The sequence below is a fragment of the Sus scrofa genome, chromosome 11 (genome assembly GCF_000003025.6).
Source record: "Sus scrofa isolate TJ Tabasco breed Duroc chromosome 11, Sscrofa11.1, whole genome shotgun sequence".
In the NCBI taxonomy this organism is placed as follows: domain Eukaryota; kingdom Metazoa; phylum Chordata; class Mammalia; order Artiodactyla; family Suidae; genus Sus; species Sus scrofa.
Window position 1 is genome coordinate 13455916 of NC_010453.5, and position 17446 is coordinate 13473361.

General features: G+C 36.1%; 1 protein-coding gene across 4 annotated transcripts in view; it reads right to left on the reverse strand.

The window, feature by feature from the left end:
* The window catches only part of TRPC4 (transient receptor potential cation channel subfamily C member 4), a 218714-nt gene that overhangs the window by 155628 nt on the left and 45640 nt on the right, over positions 1 to 17446 (reverse strand). For 3 of the 4 annotated variants that reach the window (XM_021065112.1, XM_021065111.1, XM_021065110.1), the window contains exon 2: positions 2906 to 3333. In XM_021065112.1, coding sequence (XP_020920771.1) covers positions 2906 to 3283 — 378 coding nt within the window. In that variant the 5' untranslated portion in view covers positions 3284 to 3333. 4 annotated transcript variants of the gene reach the window in all.

A 17446-nucleotide genomic window follows, 5' to 3' on the forward strand; every position in this document is an offset into this window, starting at 1 on the left:
TACAATTTATGAGAGAAAAAATTTCCATCAAAAAGTTATTTGCTATCCACCTGACACTAACTTATGGAAACTGTCACTCCGAAAGCTGTTGGCCAAACGGTGGAGATGCATTGTCTAAGTGAATCACAGATAAATAGCCAAGCTCTAATGAGATTTGTCTGTTCCCCCACAAGCCTTGAAGATGTTTTTTTATAACGTGCTATACTGTATACATTTCCTGATGTAACCCCCTCCCTTCCATTGTACAAGGTACCAAAAACTCTGAGGTGCATTGGAGTTGCTCTCTTCAAATTACAACATTCCAACCAAAAGATACGATATTTTGTTTATTCTCAGTACCTTCGCTGAAGAGGCATTCTAGAATGTGCAAATAGAAAAGGAAAATTATTGGCTTATAACCTGATACAAGAGAAATCTTCCAGAAACACCATGGCCTGGGAAATTTCAGACTCCTGGCAGATTTACAAACCTTTACTGCCTTTTATTAATAATCGGGGTTCAGATCAAGTGCCTCTAAGGAGCCAGAACCTACTTGTCAGACTAGCATTTAGCTCAGAAGTTGAACATCTTCCAACAAACACTCTCATAAGAGCAGATATCTTCTCCAGACACCAAATTACTTTGGCCAGTACAAATGTCATTGACTAAAGAGACACTGAAATGTTTGGTCAATAGTCTGGAGAAAATAGAATTAGGAAGGTTATGTCGTAATAAGCAGGAAAAACACAAGGGCAGTTTTGTCCTATAGACTTGTAGCAGCGTCAAATGATCTGGAGCCATAGTCACAGTCTTATGGTGGTTTTTACAGATGTAAAACAACAGGGTGTACGGTATAAGATCAGCGTTATTAGGAAATGCAAATACTTGAGGGGTGTGACTGTGGGAGGAATTTCAAAATCACAAGGGATGTTAGCACTTGAAAGTTACACAGGTAAAAAGACTTCTCCTCATTCCTAAATGTCCTGTGTTTCTCTAATGGGAAAAAGCCAGGATGTAATAGCCATGAGATCCTGCTCTATAGCCCAGGAAATGATATCTAATCACTTGTGATGGAACATGATGGAGGATAATGGGAGGAAAAGAGATGTGTATATATATAAAACTGGGTCACTTTGCTGTACAGCAAAAATTGAAAGAATATTGTAAATAAACTATAATAAAAATAAAAAAATAAAAAATATAACTTATGTCTTTAGATATTACCATTAACCTATCCACTCCTTTATACAAGTTTGAAAGGACAGATGAAACAAGCCAATTCTTCCATCAGGAAAATTTTATCCATATGATGGGAAGGTAACCCACAAACAATTGGATATGAAACAACCAACCAAAAGCCAGTAAGGCAACAAGCAAAGAAGTACTGTTATTGCGGAGTGTTATTTTTATCAAAATTTGGGGTGAGGTAAGAGAAAGGGGGTGAATGAATGATGGTAAGATATAAGAATGGGTCATGGACCACAGGCTTCTGGGGAGACTTTTTCAGGAGATACCTGAAAATGTCATGAAGTTCTCCTAACTATAGCAAGGATGCTGATAAAAGTCTTCTAGTAAAGCAAAGATAATGGTAGCTACAGCAGAGGTTGCTTTAAAAGAATGCAGTGTCTCTAAGAGTCTATCCTTTGCAGAAAATATCAGCCCATTATCAAACAGACCAGAAATTGTCAGAGCTGTAACAATGCACATTTTTATAAGATTTTACTTTAAAAGACAGATTTTGAGCCACTGCAGTACCTGCAGTGTTTTTGCAATTAGTCAGATTTGATGCAGGCAAGTGAAGAGTTCAGGGTGAAAGGATGAAGAATCAAATGGACAATTCAGATACAGGGCAGTAACAAAGGGAAGGATCTATACAGACAAAAATGGATTTCTTACTCATTTCTATGGTTTCTCCACATCCTTAGTGGTTAAAAAATAGGGAGATAACAGGATTAAAAACCACATGGTATTTATAAATGTTAATTTTCTACTGATGATGTTAAGATATACCTACATTTTGCCATTAATAAATTCGATACAGTTAAGCCTACAGTTAGAGTTCAGTTATTTTCTAGTAAGTAATCTTTTCTTTTTTACTTTTTGAAATTTAAATCTCAATTTAAAAGAATCCGAGTTTGCTAAAAGCAATAGCAGAAGAGATGTACAATTCACTTTTGCAATAAGAGGCAGAATACCAAAGCATCTTCTATTAATATTAATACAAATTACTGGACTTCTGTGAATAAATATTGCCTACAAGTTTATTTGCATTTTTCATAGATGGCCCTTTAGTTGTACCTAATTTACTCTGTCTTTTTTTTTTTCATGGATTAGAGCTTATTCAGAACTTCTACAACATGTTTTTAAAAAAACATGCATGCCTTTTAATTATATGGCAAATTCATATAAACAACTTCTTGGTTTATGTGTTCCTGGGTATGATTCCCTCTGGTCCATGTTCTAATCCTAGAGCTGTTACTTTTTTTTTTGTAGCATCTTTAATAAATAAATGTTCTCCTTCTCTTGAAAAAAAAAAAAAAGATGCACAATTCTAGAACAGGCAAGCAGATTAAACAGGAAAATAGCAAAAGCTTTCATCTTGCTACTGGAAAATGTCAGAAAGTGAAGGAAAAACACCCACACAGACACAGTAAGCCCCAAACAACATTACATGTCGGCCATGACATAGGAATGTTTCTAATGTATGCGAACCAACACAGCTTGCTTTGTTTTGCTTTAGGTCTAGGTCTAGGTTTAGCCAGGGTAGGAGGTGCATGTGGCGAAGACTCTGGGAAGGGATAAAACATGTACTTAGGGGTGGTTTTCTGCCCTAATAGTTCTGAATTCAGTGCTAATGTTTCTTAAAGTTGGGGACGGAATTTGAACATCTGCAAGTAAAAGAAATTAAAAACAGGGTTGCATGTACCTGTTTCTCTCCACTGGGCTTTTTGTGGTTCAATAGCAGCTCGACAGCTCCGACGACTTCCTTCCTGATAGCGTGTAACAGAGCATCTCCAACATAGACGTTAAAGCTTAAGAGAAGTTCAATGAGCTCCAGGTTCTCGTTTTCGATTGCAATGAGGAGAGCCGTTCTTCCAAGAGGATCAATGCAATTAATATTGATCTTGAAGTAAATTTCAGCTTCCTCTAGGGATTTCTTGACACTCGCGTAATCTCCCTTTTCCACAGCATTTAAGTAGGCTTTCTCCGATGGTGAGAGTTCCGATTCTGCTCGGACTATCCTGAGAGGGATGCGGTCTCTGTAGGGGGCGTTAACATTTCTTTTGTAATAGAACTGAGCCATGTTTCATGCCATGCTATTTTTTTGTGTGTCTCTGAAAGTGCAAACAAAACCTAAAAAAACACAAGGATTAGTGTTAGCCCACTTTTCAATGATTATGCATCTCACTTAACAAGACATGATGATGCCAATAACAATGATAAAACCAACCGTAATTACTGTCAGAAGAGTTATTTTCCCTTTAAACAATGGAAATAGACAATAATCATTCAGCTATTTAAAAATATAGGTTACAGAGTTCTTATCAAAGAGGAATAAACAGAGGCTACCATTAGGTAGGTTATTTTTAAAAGTTACTTTAAAAGTGACACTTATCAGAGGATGAACTTGTAATTTTTGAACGTTATTTACAAAATCTATTTTTAGCAGAGGACTTTGAAAATCAAAGGCTGTATCTTGGAGGTCCTCAAACGAGACCAGGACTATTCAAGTTGTCATTCACTGTCAATTTTGCTCATCCTGGAGATGCTGTTGAGATAATGGAATTCCACCATCTTGGCAAAATGGTTTTCCTTTGTATGTATTCTATTCTTAATGTTTGTAAGTACTGACATTAAAGTTAATGTGAAATAATATTAATATCAAAATATCATACTGAGCCTGATGAGCATGATTTTGTTTCTCTTAGTAAACAAATTCATGGAGGAAGCAGAAATGTGTACCAATGTTAATTATCAACATGAGTCTAGGCAATTCAATTTCCAAAGGAAGAATTTAGAAAGGGTTTAAATACAAAGAGAGTTTATTCTGAAAATGCCATTTTCTTAATTCTATTACCTCTATATATCATGAAATGGTAAACCACATGGCAGGAATTTTTTTTTTTTCAAAATGTATTATTATTTTAAAGTTATAAAAAGAATGCAATTGAAGATGAAGGAACTATTTCAACTAAATAAGAAATTATCATCCTAAAATGTAAAAAAATTTCCAATATCAAGTTATACTGATATTGGTAATCATCTTAGTGATATAAATTCCTGAAAAATCTATTATGTTTTGAATACAATATCTTTATTGCTGCTAGTTCCTGTTTTCATGCTTATGGTCTGAACTATTTTATTATTCTATGTCATTTATATTCAACTCATTTTTATTTACATGCATTTACTACATCATATTAAAATGAATGGGACACTCTAGGTACCTGAACATGCATATTCATCTTAATCATTTTAGATCTAATCATTTTATGAGTAAATTAACCTGATTTGGATCATGATTTAAATGTAGGTTAAATATGCATTGAATTAACAAATGTTATTATATTCAATGTGATGTTCTCAGTATGGGAAATTGTGCATTGTTTGCCTGCTACCTCAATTTAACAGTAATTTCAGTTATCAAGTAGTTCACTTTTACCTTTTGATGTCCAAATTATTCATCATGATTTCTCAAATGTCTAGGTTCAGGATCTAGTACACAAAACTGTACTTTTACAATTCGTTCCTTCCTGGCACATTAGATTCAACATTATTAAGGCCTCTTTATAGACTAATAAGCAAAAGATAGTAATCCCATAATCCAGAATATTTTGCTCTAATATTTCACGTTTTATCAGTCTTGATGTTTTAAATGTATTAAGATCAACTACATAGCATGATATAAATTCATTTTCGTAATTGTAGACAAAGGGTGTTGTGAGTTCCTTAAATGGCAATATTACTTTTTTAGAGAAAAATGAAAAACAATGCCAGTGTTCAAATATATTAATATTAGATGCATAAATTTCTCACTTGAAGCGTGATTGTAATTTCATTATTTGGAAAATGCTTTAACTCACTAGAATAATGAGAATAAAACTTACATTACAGATAACAAAGACAACTTAATACCCCTTCAACATAACTGAAACTTCACTAAATTAACATCATCAGGAGTTCCCGCTGTGACAGAGCAGAAATGAGTTCGACTAGTAACCATGAGGTTGCAGGTTCGATCCCTGGCCTCGCTCAGTGAGTTAAGGATCCTGCATTGCCATGAGCTGTGGTGTAGGTTGCAGACATGGCTCGGATCCGGTGTGGCTGTGGCTGTGGAGTAGCTAGCAGCTATAGCTCCAATTTGACCCTTAGCCTAGGAATCTCCATATGTCATAGGTGTGGCCCTAAAAAGAAAAAAAAAAAAATTAACATCATTATGATGTTACATATCTCATTTTAATTATCTGATTACCAGAAGTCCTTTCTATCCATGTCAGCATCTGTAGTGTGTGGAATCAATGTTGTGGTTTTCACAGGCAATTTGTTCAGGACTACAATCTAAATGCTTCATAATGATAATAACTGGCATTTATATTCTATTTCAGCAGCATATTTTCTCTTTTACCTCATTTTGTCCTTATCCATGGCTCTTGGAAAAATACATAAATTTTCCTTTTTTAGAGTTGAATTTGAGGTTTCCAATCATACTTCATTTAAATATTTTACTTAATCCCAATAACTGTCATAATTGTAAACCACGCAACTATGTTTCAAAAAGAGTAGGCAACAGTGAGAGAAAGATGTATTGAAGATATGAATTGAGCCTGAGACTTTCCAGTAGATAATCTGTCTCCATCTATACAGTAAGAAAACACTGAGGAAGGAATGAATGAAAAGAATCAAAGAGTTCATGCTGACATGAAAAGATTGTGCTGATTACTAGAGAAATGCAAATCAAAACTACAATGAGACACCACCTCACACAGATCGGAAAGGCCATCATTAAAAAGGCTACAAATAACACATGCTGGAGAGGGTGTGAAGAAGAGGAAACCCTCCTACAGTGTTGGTGGGAATGTAAATTGGTACAGTCATTTTGGAAGACAGTATGGGGGTTCCAGCACAAACTAAAAATAGAGTTGTCATATGATCCAGCAATCCCTTTCCTGGGCATATAACCAGACAAATTAATTTGAACAGGTAGGTATCTTCACCCCAGTGTTCATAGCAGCACTATTCTCAACAGCCAAGACATGGAAACAACCTACATGTCCATCAACAGATGAATGGATAAAGACGTGGTATATACATGCAACCCTAAAAAAAGAATGAAATCATGCCATTTGCAGCAACATGGATAGACCTAGAGATTATCATATACTAAGTGAAGTAAGTCAGAAAGAAAAATACCATACAATATCATTTATATGTAGAATCAAAAATGTGACACAAATGAACACACTTATGAAACAGAAACACAAATATAGAAAATAGAGTTGTGTTTTCTAAGGGGAATGGGGGAAGGAAGGATTGAGAGTTTGGGATTAGCGGACATAAACTATCATACATAGAATGGATAAACAACGAGGCCCTACTGTACAGGACACAGAACTACATTGAGTATCTTGTGATAAACCATAATGGAAAAGAGTATATATATATGTATATATATGTGTGTGTGTGTATATACATATACGTATGTAACTAATCACTTTTCTGTACAACAGAAATTAACATAGCATTGTAAAAAAATTGTACTTCAATAAAATTTTTAAAAATTTAGAAAAGTTAAAAGAAAAAAAAAGAGTGGAGAAAGATCTTTCATCTACTTTCCTCTTTCAATTCTTGAATTTGAAAAAAAAGAATTCATGATGGGAAGGCAAGATGGATTTGAAATATATTTAAAATGTATTATCTTAAAGAAAGAAAATGTAAGTATTTACAATGGACTAGTAAGACAGAGAGAGAAGGAATGGAGCAACTCTGATTGAAGGCTGAAAACTTAAAGAGTAAGGAAAATGATATAATTTTTCAGTACATTGGCTTGTCGTTCCAGATTGCTTGAGAATCAGTGATAGCAATAGAAGGACAAGATCAAATATAACAATTTAAAACTGTGACATAAGAATGATGTTTCAGGGAGAAGGTACTGATAAGGCTGATGACTCCTAAGCTGACTCTCTTATCAGCAACTACGGAACTGCCACCGCCTAAAAAATCTGTAAAAAACAAAGGACAGGGTATAGCAATATCTTGACCTCAAGTGTGGACAGAAAAGCCTATTTCTGGTCCTGCACTTTCAGGATGAATTTTCTGGAAGGAAAAAAATATTTCCCCCCATAAATTATAGAGTTTAGCAGATCTTTGCTTTCAACGTCCTCTTTTTAGCACATAAACTGGAAGTGAAGTGACCGCTTCAGAAAGTTACGTTTCAAAGATTCAGAAGAGACGTGGGAGGTGATGGAGAAAAACGCCAATCCCGTGATGTGAATATTTAATTCACCCAACATTTATTTCCCCTCAATACGTTAGGGATTTAAGAAACAAAAATGTGGAGAAAAGTGCACCTTCAGATCAGTCCCAAGAGAAATTATTTTAAAAATCGTCACTAGATATGCAAACCACAGTTAACTAAACCATGTGAGGATACACAGGAAAACAAAAGTTCTAGATATATGTATAGGGATCTGAAAGCATATTCCCTAAAGGATAAGCTCAGTTGTGCTCTGCAAAGAACAGCGAACGTGAATTCCAAAGAACACAAAGGAAGGGGAATACACAGAAATCTCCCAGCATACATTATTAAAAGTAAAACACAATTTCCCCAAACAACATTTTTTTTTCCTCTTTGCTTTTGATTCCTGAGTTCACTGCCAAAAGACACATTTGTACAGGTGTGATCTCATAACACAGTGAGATAAAATCGCTCTTTCTGTTAGGATACCGCAGCACTTACCTAAGTTGTATTTGTATTTTTCTGAAATCTGATATGAAATAACAGTTTCTCAGTCAACTTACTCACGTGCAATCCAATCGGATTTTTTTCTTGCCATTGGTATAGTATATTATCTCAGTAATCTTCGTCATAATACATACACCACATAGACGTGTGATGCTCTCATTTCTGCTATCATTCTGAATTCCAGGACCTTTTCCATTTTCTTTAGGCAGGATACCATATGCACTTTTAGTAGCTGCGAGTTTTATGCCAATAATGCCACGTACTGACTGAAATGTTTTACCACTCAGCCTGACCAAACATTATCTGCCCTTTATTTTGCCCTCTTGTTTTGACGTGGTAAAAGCAAAGTGAACTATCAAATTCCTTTAAAAGGCTGTAGAGACATTTCTGTGAATTCCAAGAAGACGATGTTCCATCACTCAATGAAAGAGTAACTAACTAAAATATGACATCCTAGATTTTAAAGAAAAAAGTAGAATTTATTTTTAAAATTAAAGTCATTTACAATCTAACAAGGGCCAAATTTTAAACACGAAATATCTCCATTTTAAACATATACACATACTGAGGAGGATGGCAGGGCAAATTTTTTAGGGCCGCCTCCAAATACCACCACGTAGTGGATTAGGGCATAAACACAAACATTCCACCCAACTTTCAGATTGTGTGTGTGTGTGTGTTTTATTCAGAAGTTCCTCTAAGACTGTACCCTTCTGGAGCTCCTGTTGTGGGCAGCAGAAACAAATCTGACTAGGAACCATGAGGTTGTGGGTTTGATCCCTGGCCTAGCTCGGTGGGTTAAGGATCTAGTGTTGCTGTGGCTGGGGCGTAGGATGGCAGCTGAAGCTCTGATTCGACCCCTAGCCTGGGAACCTCCATATGCTGCGGGTGTGGCCCTAAAAGGACAAAAGACGAAAAAAAAAACAAAAAAAAGACTGTACCCTTCTTTTTGAGGGGTGAGGGGAGTCACTTCTTTTTATGTCATCCCTACAACAGCTCTGCTCTTAGCTATTTAAGTTTTATGATCATTATTTATTTATTTAAGCTAAACATTTTTTACTTATTTTTTTCTCATGGGATTAACAAAACCCATTTCAGAAAATACACAGAGCATGCAAGGTCTGAATTTTCATCTGAGAGCTGGCATGTGTCCACAGATCTGTTTGTTTTTTTGTGTTTCTTTTCCCTCCAAATTCAAAGCAAAAAGATGTTCTCTCCCCACGCCAGCTGCTCATCCAGCTGTCTGAGCTTTCCTCCAGGTCGGCTTCTCTAAAACACTCCATCAGCCTTCTCTGTGTCTTTCATAAGTTAAACTTCTTCCTGCAAACTGGCTCTTTCACAAGCTACGGGTGTCCTGAACTCTGACAGGGCTAGTTTAAAATCCTCATTATCTCTGGCTCTTCTCTTTCTCTTGTCTCTGTTTTTCTTTATTTCATAAGCTTTAGTTCATCTCTTATTTGCTCATTTATTCTAACATGGTATTTACCTCCATCACGGGATACATTTTTTCTTTTTATTAAGTCAATCATGTCCTGCTAGTTTCCAGATCCCCTTTGGCACTTCTGAGGCTTCATGACACTCAGCCTCTCAGCAGTCTCCACTGACTGAACCCTTGGAAATGGAACATGTCCTGCCCTGAGTTCTGTGACACTCTTCTCAACGCTCTGCCTTCTATCTCAGCATCACCTCCCCGCCTCTCTCTCTCTCTCACTCTCTCTTTTGGTAATTCATCTAGACGCCTTTCCTTCCATCTCAAGCTAAAATGTTGTTCTTACCAGGATCTGCTCATGGTTCTTTTCTCCATGGGCCACTCTTCTTAGTTGTTCTTATCCATTCCTCTTGACTCAATATGCTCCATAAATCCCGACAGGTTCTAAAATATGCTATATGTTTAAACATGCTCTAAAATCCATGTTGCCAGAGCATGCCTCTCTTCAATTCTAGACCTGTGCCCTCCAAGAGGGTAGCCATTAGCCACAGGGGGCCACTTGAATGTAGATTAACTAACATTAAATAATATGAAGAATCATTCTTTAAGTCTTCCTGGCCACACTTCAACTGCTCAAATGGCACTCCCTCTCAGTAATGCTGATTTACTTCATCTGTCACATGGCTATACCAATAGCTTTCTAATAATCTCACCGTTATTACTCTTGCATCCTCCCTACTGAGCCTCCACAATGCCACATGCCTAATATTTCTAAGATGTAAATTGGATTCAATTCCTCTTTCACTTACAATCCGTCAATGACTGATAACCATTCGTGGGAAAAATACTAACCTCTTAAGGAAGATGGGATTTCCATGATTTGGCTTCTAAATGCCTTCTTGGACCCATCTCCCAAGACAGTCCCTGGAAAACCTTATTTTACACTGACGAGAATACCAAACCACTTGGCCACCGCAGCGCGAAGCATTTTCTCATACTGTTCTTTACCACAGGAATACTGTTCCTCCGCCTGGAGTCTCAGGCAACTCCTGCCAAGTTTTAAAACCTTCTGTGAAGTATCATTGCCTTTGAGAATTATTCTCGTCCTCTTAAGGCAGACTTAATGGCCTTTTCATGCATCTTCATAAACCTTGTGGACCTCTTAGATTTAGAACATTCTTTACTGTGTAAGAGACTGTGACATACACAGCATGGCCTCCCCAACGCTAAGTAGTAAGTGCCTCAAGTTTGTTGATGAATCAGTGAATTAATGACCTTAGCGGCCATACTTTTAGAGTCATTCCTCTGTCATATGGGGTAAAGGAATAAAATTAATAGGGTAAAATTGCTTTAATCACATGCCAAAAGATGGCTTAGCACTTGTAGACACATTGGATGCAACAAGGAATAACTGGATCTTCAGTCCACAGTCATGAGCTACTGAAGAGCCTCGGCAAAATGATTTCTTTTTTTTTTTAACCTACTTTTCTTCTCTACATGCCTTATCCCCCAAGCTTTTTTCATCTGTCTGAAGAATTACAATTCTAATGTGTAAATGAACACATTTATAGCTCTCAGCTCTGGAATATATGTCCTATCACCACCACCTAAAATCATCAGAGGGGCATAAAACTTTAGTCACTTGGCTGATATCCAGGGAAACGTAAGCACAAAGGAAAAAAATATAAGACAGCCTAGGACCACAAACCTGAATGTCTTATAATAGGAGAAACAGAGTTAATATACCAGTTAACAAGAGACTAAACTATGTATATCAATAGCTATAAAATTATAAAGAGGATAGGAAAAAAACTGAGGAGTAAGAAATCATTAAGAAGAAGTAAGTGCAGATGCTGGTAGAATGATCACAGAATGAACCAGTGAACTGAAGTTCAGGTCACGAAATTCTCCCAGTTTGGAAACTGTGAAAGTTAGGAGAAAAAGAGAATAGACAGATGAGAGCCAATGTTGATAAAATAGCAGTGAATAAAAAGAAAATAAAATGATGGCGTGTACAAAATATTTTTAATAATAATGACCAAGAATATTCATAATTATAAAAGATATAACACCTCAGATGGAAAGAATCCATAGTGCCACATAAGATATATAAGAATAACTCCTTCATAGATTAAAAAATCATAGAGGCGAAAGAAAATCCCCTATGAGAATTTCTACCACACACATCATAAGGAATAACTATCAACAGTAATTTTTGTTCTAGAAAAATTTTGCCCAGGGAAAATAAATAACTATTTCAATATTCTCATCAAGAGATTCCTGTATATAAGTTTATCTAAGATAACATTCTGCTCACCTGGGCAAATCCCATATCAAATATTTTATTTATCAAGACTTTCTCCAGAACCCCTTGCTTCGCTAAACCAACCCATCCTAAACAAGTATGTCACAAATATTGCCCAATCCCAGTCATTCTCCTACCTTGAAAGATCTACTTTAAACCACTTGAACCCAGAGCAGAAATCCATATAAACAGTCTCCTCAACTGGCCCAGGTGGTGGCACTACAAAGCTCTGTTAATGAGATGTTCTGTCTATGGCCGAGAATTATAACAAACTTATCTTTGCTTTACTGAAAAATTATATGATAATATTTGGAGGCGTCCAATACCTAGAAAGACTGAAGAATCAGGTTAACAACAGACTTCTTTTGGGGGATGGGATATGCTCAAGACATGTGGAAGTTCCCAGGCCATAGATCCAACCCACTGCACAGCAGTGACCAGAGCCCCAGCAGTGACAATGCCAGATCCTTAAGCCACTGCACCAGGAGGGAACTCCAACATCAGACTTCTTAACAGAAAAATTTGGAGGTTAGAATATAATGACGGTAACAAACAGAACTTTGAAACTAGAATCTCATTTTATTAAAATTATTTAAATGCAGGAAGGAATAAAATTAATTTCAGCCTCAGAAGACTATTCACACAAAGACCGCATTTGATCAAATTGCTCTTACTACACCAAAAACACGTTTACTTCTATCATTGTGTCAAAGACATCACTACTTATCTTGCTGACCATGAAAGCATAACTTATCATAAAGGAAGCAATATCAAGGAGAAATTAAGAAGAAATGTGTGGGGGGGGAACAATGCATGCTTTAAATGAGTAGTTTATAAGGTCAGACAAAGAAAGACAAAATCGTCTAGTTTCAAAAATAACAGATTCAACACAAAATGTATTCAAAGTGCCCCAGAGGAGTTCCCGTCGTGGCGCAGTGGTTAACGAATCCGACTAGGAACCATGAGATTGCGGGTTCGATCCCTGCCCTTGCTCAGTGGGTTAACGATCCGGCGTTGCCGTGAGCTGTGGTGTAGGTCGCAGATGCGGCTCGGATCCTGCGTTGCTGTGGCTCTGGCTTAGGCTGGCAGCTATAGCTCCGATTCGACCCCTAGCCTGGGAGCCTCCATATGCCACGAGAGCGGCCCATGAAATAGCAAAAAAAAAAAAAAAAAAAGACAAAGTGCCCCAGGACAATCAGACCCCCACAGTACATAGGTGACCTTTCGTCTCTGACATTGTGTACAGGCATGTGTGTGTCTGTATGAGTATGTGTACATAAATGGTAATGATGATAATGGTGAATCTTCTGACCCAAATAGAAAGAAAGAAATATTGCACCGATAGCAAAAATAATGTAAAAATTCTTAAATTTGTATGCACATATATATTTTTTGATAATTATGTGACCTATTCATTTTTAAAAATACCAATTATATTATTGCAGAGGGAAGGATACCATGTGGCTTAGATGTTACTGCTGCTGGTGGTGTGCGTGTGCGTGTGGAGGGGGCGGGAGAGAGAAGTAATTGAATACATACTTCATAGGAGAATATCAACAGAAAAGCATGAAAAATCAGAGCAGGTTATGGGATAATAATAAACAATGGTGAGACAACTCGTCAGAAGTTTTGGAAATGATTATCTTGGAACACCATGAGAGTGGATTCTAAGTGGATTTAAGATTTAAATATTGAAATACAGAATACTCCTCAGCCATAAAAAAGAATGGAATAATACCATCTGCAGTAACATGGAGAGGCCTAGGGATTATCATCCTAAGTAAGTCAGAAAATAAAACAAATACCATATGCTATCATTTACATGGGGAACCTAAAATATGCCATAAATGAACTTATCTATGAAACAGATTCATAGACAGAGAACAGACTTGTTGCCAAGGAGGAGAGGAGCGAAGGGTAGATTGGGAATTTGAGATTAGCAGGTGCAAACTATTATATACAATGGGAACTATATTCAATGTCTTGTGATAAAACCATAATGGAAAAGAACATACATACATGTATAACTGAGTCACTTTGCTGTATGGCAGAAATTAACACAACACTGTAAATTGACTATATTTGAAAGAAATAAAATTTAAAAAGTAGTTAAATACGGAAACAAAGAAAATGACAGGGAACTATCAGTAAATATTAGTCAATCTTTCTATGGGGAAGAGTTTTCTAAGCAAAAATCAATACTGAAATGACTATGCATACATAGACTCCAGAAAATCTTATATTAATATGTGATATACAATACTAAAAAGCAAAAACAACTAGGAAAATTATTCGAAATAAATATGACTGAGAAGACGTTAGTAAATAGAAAAGAGAAATCACTAAGTTTCAAAGAATAAAAAGAACAACCTCCTTGGAGAAAAGGAAATATAACTGGAAAATATCATTTGAAAATGCATTCTACTTCACTGACTGCTTAAACTAAGAAGCGATAAAAGACGTCACATGCCAAATGTGATCACATTACATAGAAAAAAGAACTAATACCAGAAAGGATGCAGTGAAAATACTTCTCTTGTTAATTGCTGGTGATAAAGTGAAAAGGAATTGGAAATACGTGTACCACTCGTTTGAAAGGTTCAATCCCTTTACTCTATGAATACCTCTTCCAGGAATCTACCTCACAGCTATATTTTACAAGGCAGGCAATGATGTATACACAAAAGGAAAAATAACTGTTATCTATTGTTGGGAAAAACTGGACAGACTGAAAGACCAATAATTGCCAGCTAGTTCAATTAAGAGCTAAATATCTATTTAATAAAAAAGCGTGCCACTATTAATATGTACTGAAAGTAAATATGCAAAATAATCAAATTATAATACATGCTAATCATGGATAAAACTTTGAACATAGTGAAATTCGTATTTACATCAATGATAAAACTTATAAGAAGGAGCTAACTACAGTTACAATTAAGAAAGGTTACCTATGGGTAACTGGTAATTTTTATTCTTGCCTACATTTTCTAAGTTTTTGATAAGAAGAACAATATATTTCACTAAAAATAATAACTCTTTAATCACAAAGAAAAAGTCTATTTTATAAAAGGAATGCTCAGCTGTCCTTGACAATTAGAAAAACTCTGTTTCAAAGATATCTGTTTTTCATGATTCCAAAAGCTAGAACTAAAAATCCACTGGGTGTAGAAATTATAAAGAAAAAGCTTTACTCTCAACTAAAAGGTGATCAATTACTAGTAATATTTGTGGACATAGATTAAATGCTTATCTTAGAGACTAGTAAACTCCCTGTAGCTGCACTATTCAAGCATGGAAGGGACATCACAAAGAGAGAAAATATTGGAGAGAGAATTCAAGAACTAGACAGATGTCTAAATTGGATAATCTTTAATGACTATGTTGATTAGACTCTGTGGTTAGACTCTGTGATTCTGGTAGTCTGTTTTTTGTCATTGTCTCTACCAATAAACCATGTGACGTTGACATATTACTAAGTTTGTCATTCTATTTTTCTATTGAAGTTATACTAAATCATCTCCGTGTTTTTATAAAGCTCTACAATGTTTGACTTAATTTTTAAAAACAGCAGGTTATTTGTATTCTGCTTTTCATGATTCATGATTTTTTTGTTTTTTTTTTTTTCAGTCTTTTTAGGGTCGCACCAAAGGCATACATGGAGGTTCCCAGGCTAGGGGTTGAGTCAGAGCTGTAGCTGCTGGCCTGCACAACAAGGCCAGAGATCGAACCTGCATCCTCTTGGTTCCTAGTCGGATTTGGTTCCGCTGCGCCACGACGGGAACTCCCTGATACATGATTTTTTTGCTCTTGGTTAGATGTAGACTGGGTGTCTCTTCATTATTTACCATTGAGGTTTCCAAGGAAATTATTTCCAACATATGAATTGTTTAGATAAACGCAAGTATAAGTAGCTTCAAATCTACTTATCATGTAACTACAAGATAAATTAGCTTTTTGAAGATCATACACTTTTTAAAATTTTCCATTGTATTTTCCCTCTATTTATTACATTACGAAGTTTATTTTTATTTCAAAAAGTGCTATTTTATTATTAAAAGTAAAATATTTTTTCTTTGGATAATGAAGATGGGCAAGTTTACCATCATGCTAGGGTTAGATAAAATTTTTTATTGGGGTATAATTTTTTTCTTTTTATAGCAGCACCTGCGGCATATGGAAGTTCCTGAGCTAGGGGTCAAATCAGAGCTACAGCTGCCAGCCTACACCGCAACCACAGCAATGCAGGATCCTAGCCACATCTGTGACCTACACCATAGCTTGCAGCAATGCTGGATCCTTAACCCACTGACAAGGCCAGGGATTGTGTCCACATCCTCATGGAGACTATGTCAGGTCCTAACCCACTGTGCCATAATGGAAACTCCTGGGGTGTGATTTTTAAAAATTCACATATGTATCTTTATTTGGTACATCTATAAATAAGACAATCTATAATAGATTTTTTTCTCTTCCTAAATGGATAGTTACTATATGACATTCATTTCTCATATAACCTTTATTTGAGGCATTTGGAGGAAATTTAAAAGTAGAAAACAGTGCTCCCCGTACTTACTGAATTTTTTCTTCTTTTTTTTTTTTTTTTTCTTTTTGGCTACACTTGTGGCAAATGGAAGTTCCTGGACCAGCGATTAAATCTGAGCCTGAGCCGTGACCTATGCCACAGCTGCAGCAATGCTGTGTCCTTAACCAACCGTGCCAGGCCAGGGATCAAACCAGTGTCTCCACAGAGACAAACCAGGTCATTAACCCACTGCGCTACAGCAGGAACTCCTGATTTTATAATCTGCTTTATTTAGCATTGCCGTGAGAGCTCTTAGCATTGTGAAGGATGAAACTAGATTCCCCTGTAACCACTGATACATAATTCTTAAACACATTTTTATGTTTAGAGGCTTAATGTATGAATGTCTTTAAATCCGTTGTTCTCTATATTCTTAAAACAACCTGTTCTAATATAGAAAAGAAAAGATGGGCTATTGTTTCCTCATTTTCAGTTACTACAGATAGCATGGTGACCCTATTATTAAGTTGTAAATCCTGAAGCTAATTTATTGATATTAGTCCTTTGCAGTTTCAGGCAAGGGGTCACCTTTGGTGAAACAACGTCTCCTCCTCTATCTGAAGGCACCCCCTTTAAAGGAAAGTTGACAAAGTGAGAGTGGCAAAACAGCCCAATCTACTGATTTAATCCTGAAGACAAACCAGTTAACTGTGGTACATCAGTTTCACATCTGCTTGGTGTCCACTGGAAATCTTTACTCCTTTATATGTGGCTTCCATTATTCAGAAAAAGACTTACTGAAGCTTATTCTCTATCAGATCAGGACCATTTTGTGGGCTGAGGATAAAGAGTCAAATAAAACAATCTCTGTGGGTGAATTTTATGGTACATAAATTATATTTCAGTATAGCTGTTAAAACAGTAGCAAGCAATCCTTGACTTTCAGGAAGATGCTTTCTAGTAGAGGAGGAATTGTGTTGATAATTAGTAATAAATACCATGTAGCAAGTTCTACAGTAGAGATTTATAAAATGTTTCTTGGGGATTCCAGAGAGAAAGTGTTAGTTGTACCTGAAGGCAAAGAAATGCTTGCTAATGGAGTTCTACTTAAATATACATCTATGAATAAGGGTTTCCCCCATGACTCCTGGAAGCCAGGAATTCCAGGAAGAAAAAGCAAAGGTTTTTTTCCGTTTGTCTGTTTGTTTTTGAAGGAATGAGGGTAAGATAGAGCTCCCCATTCTA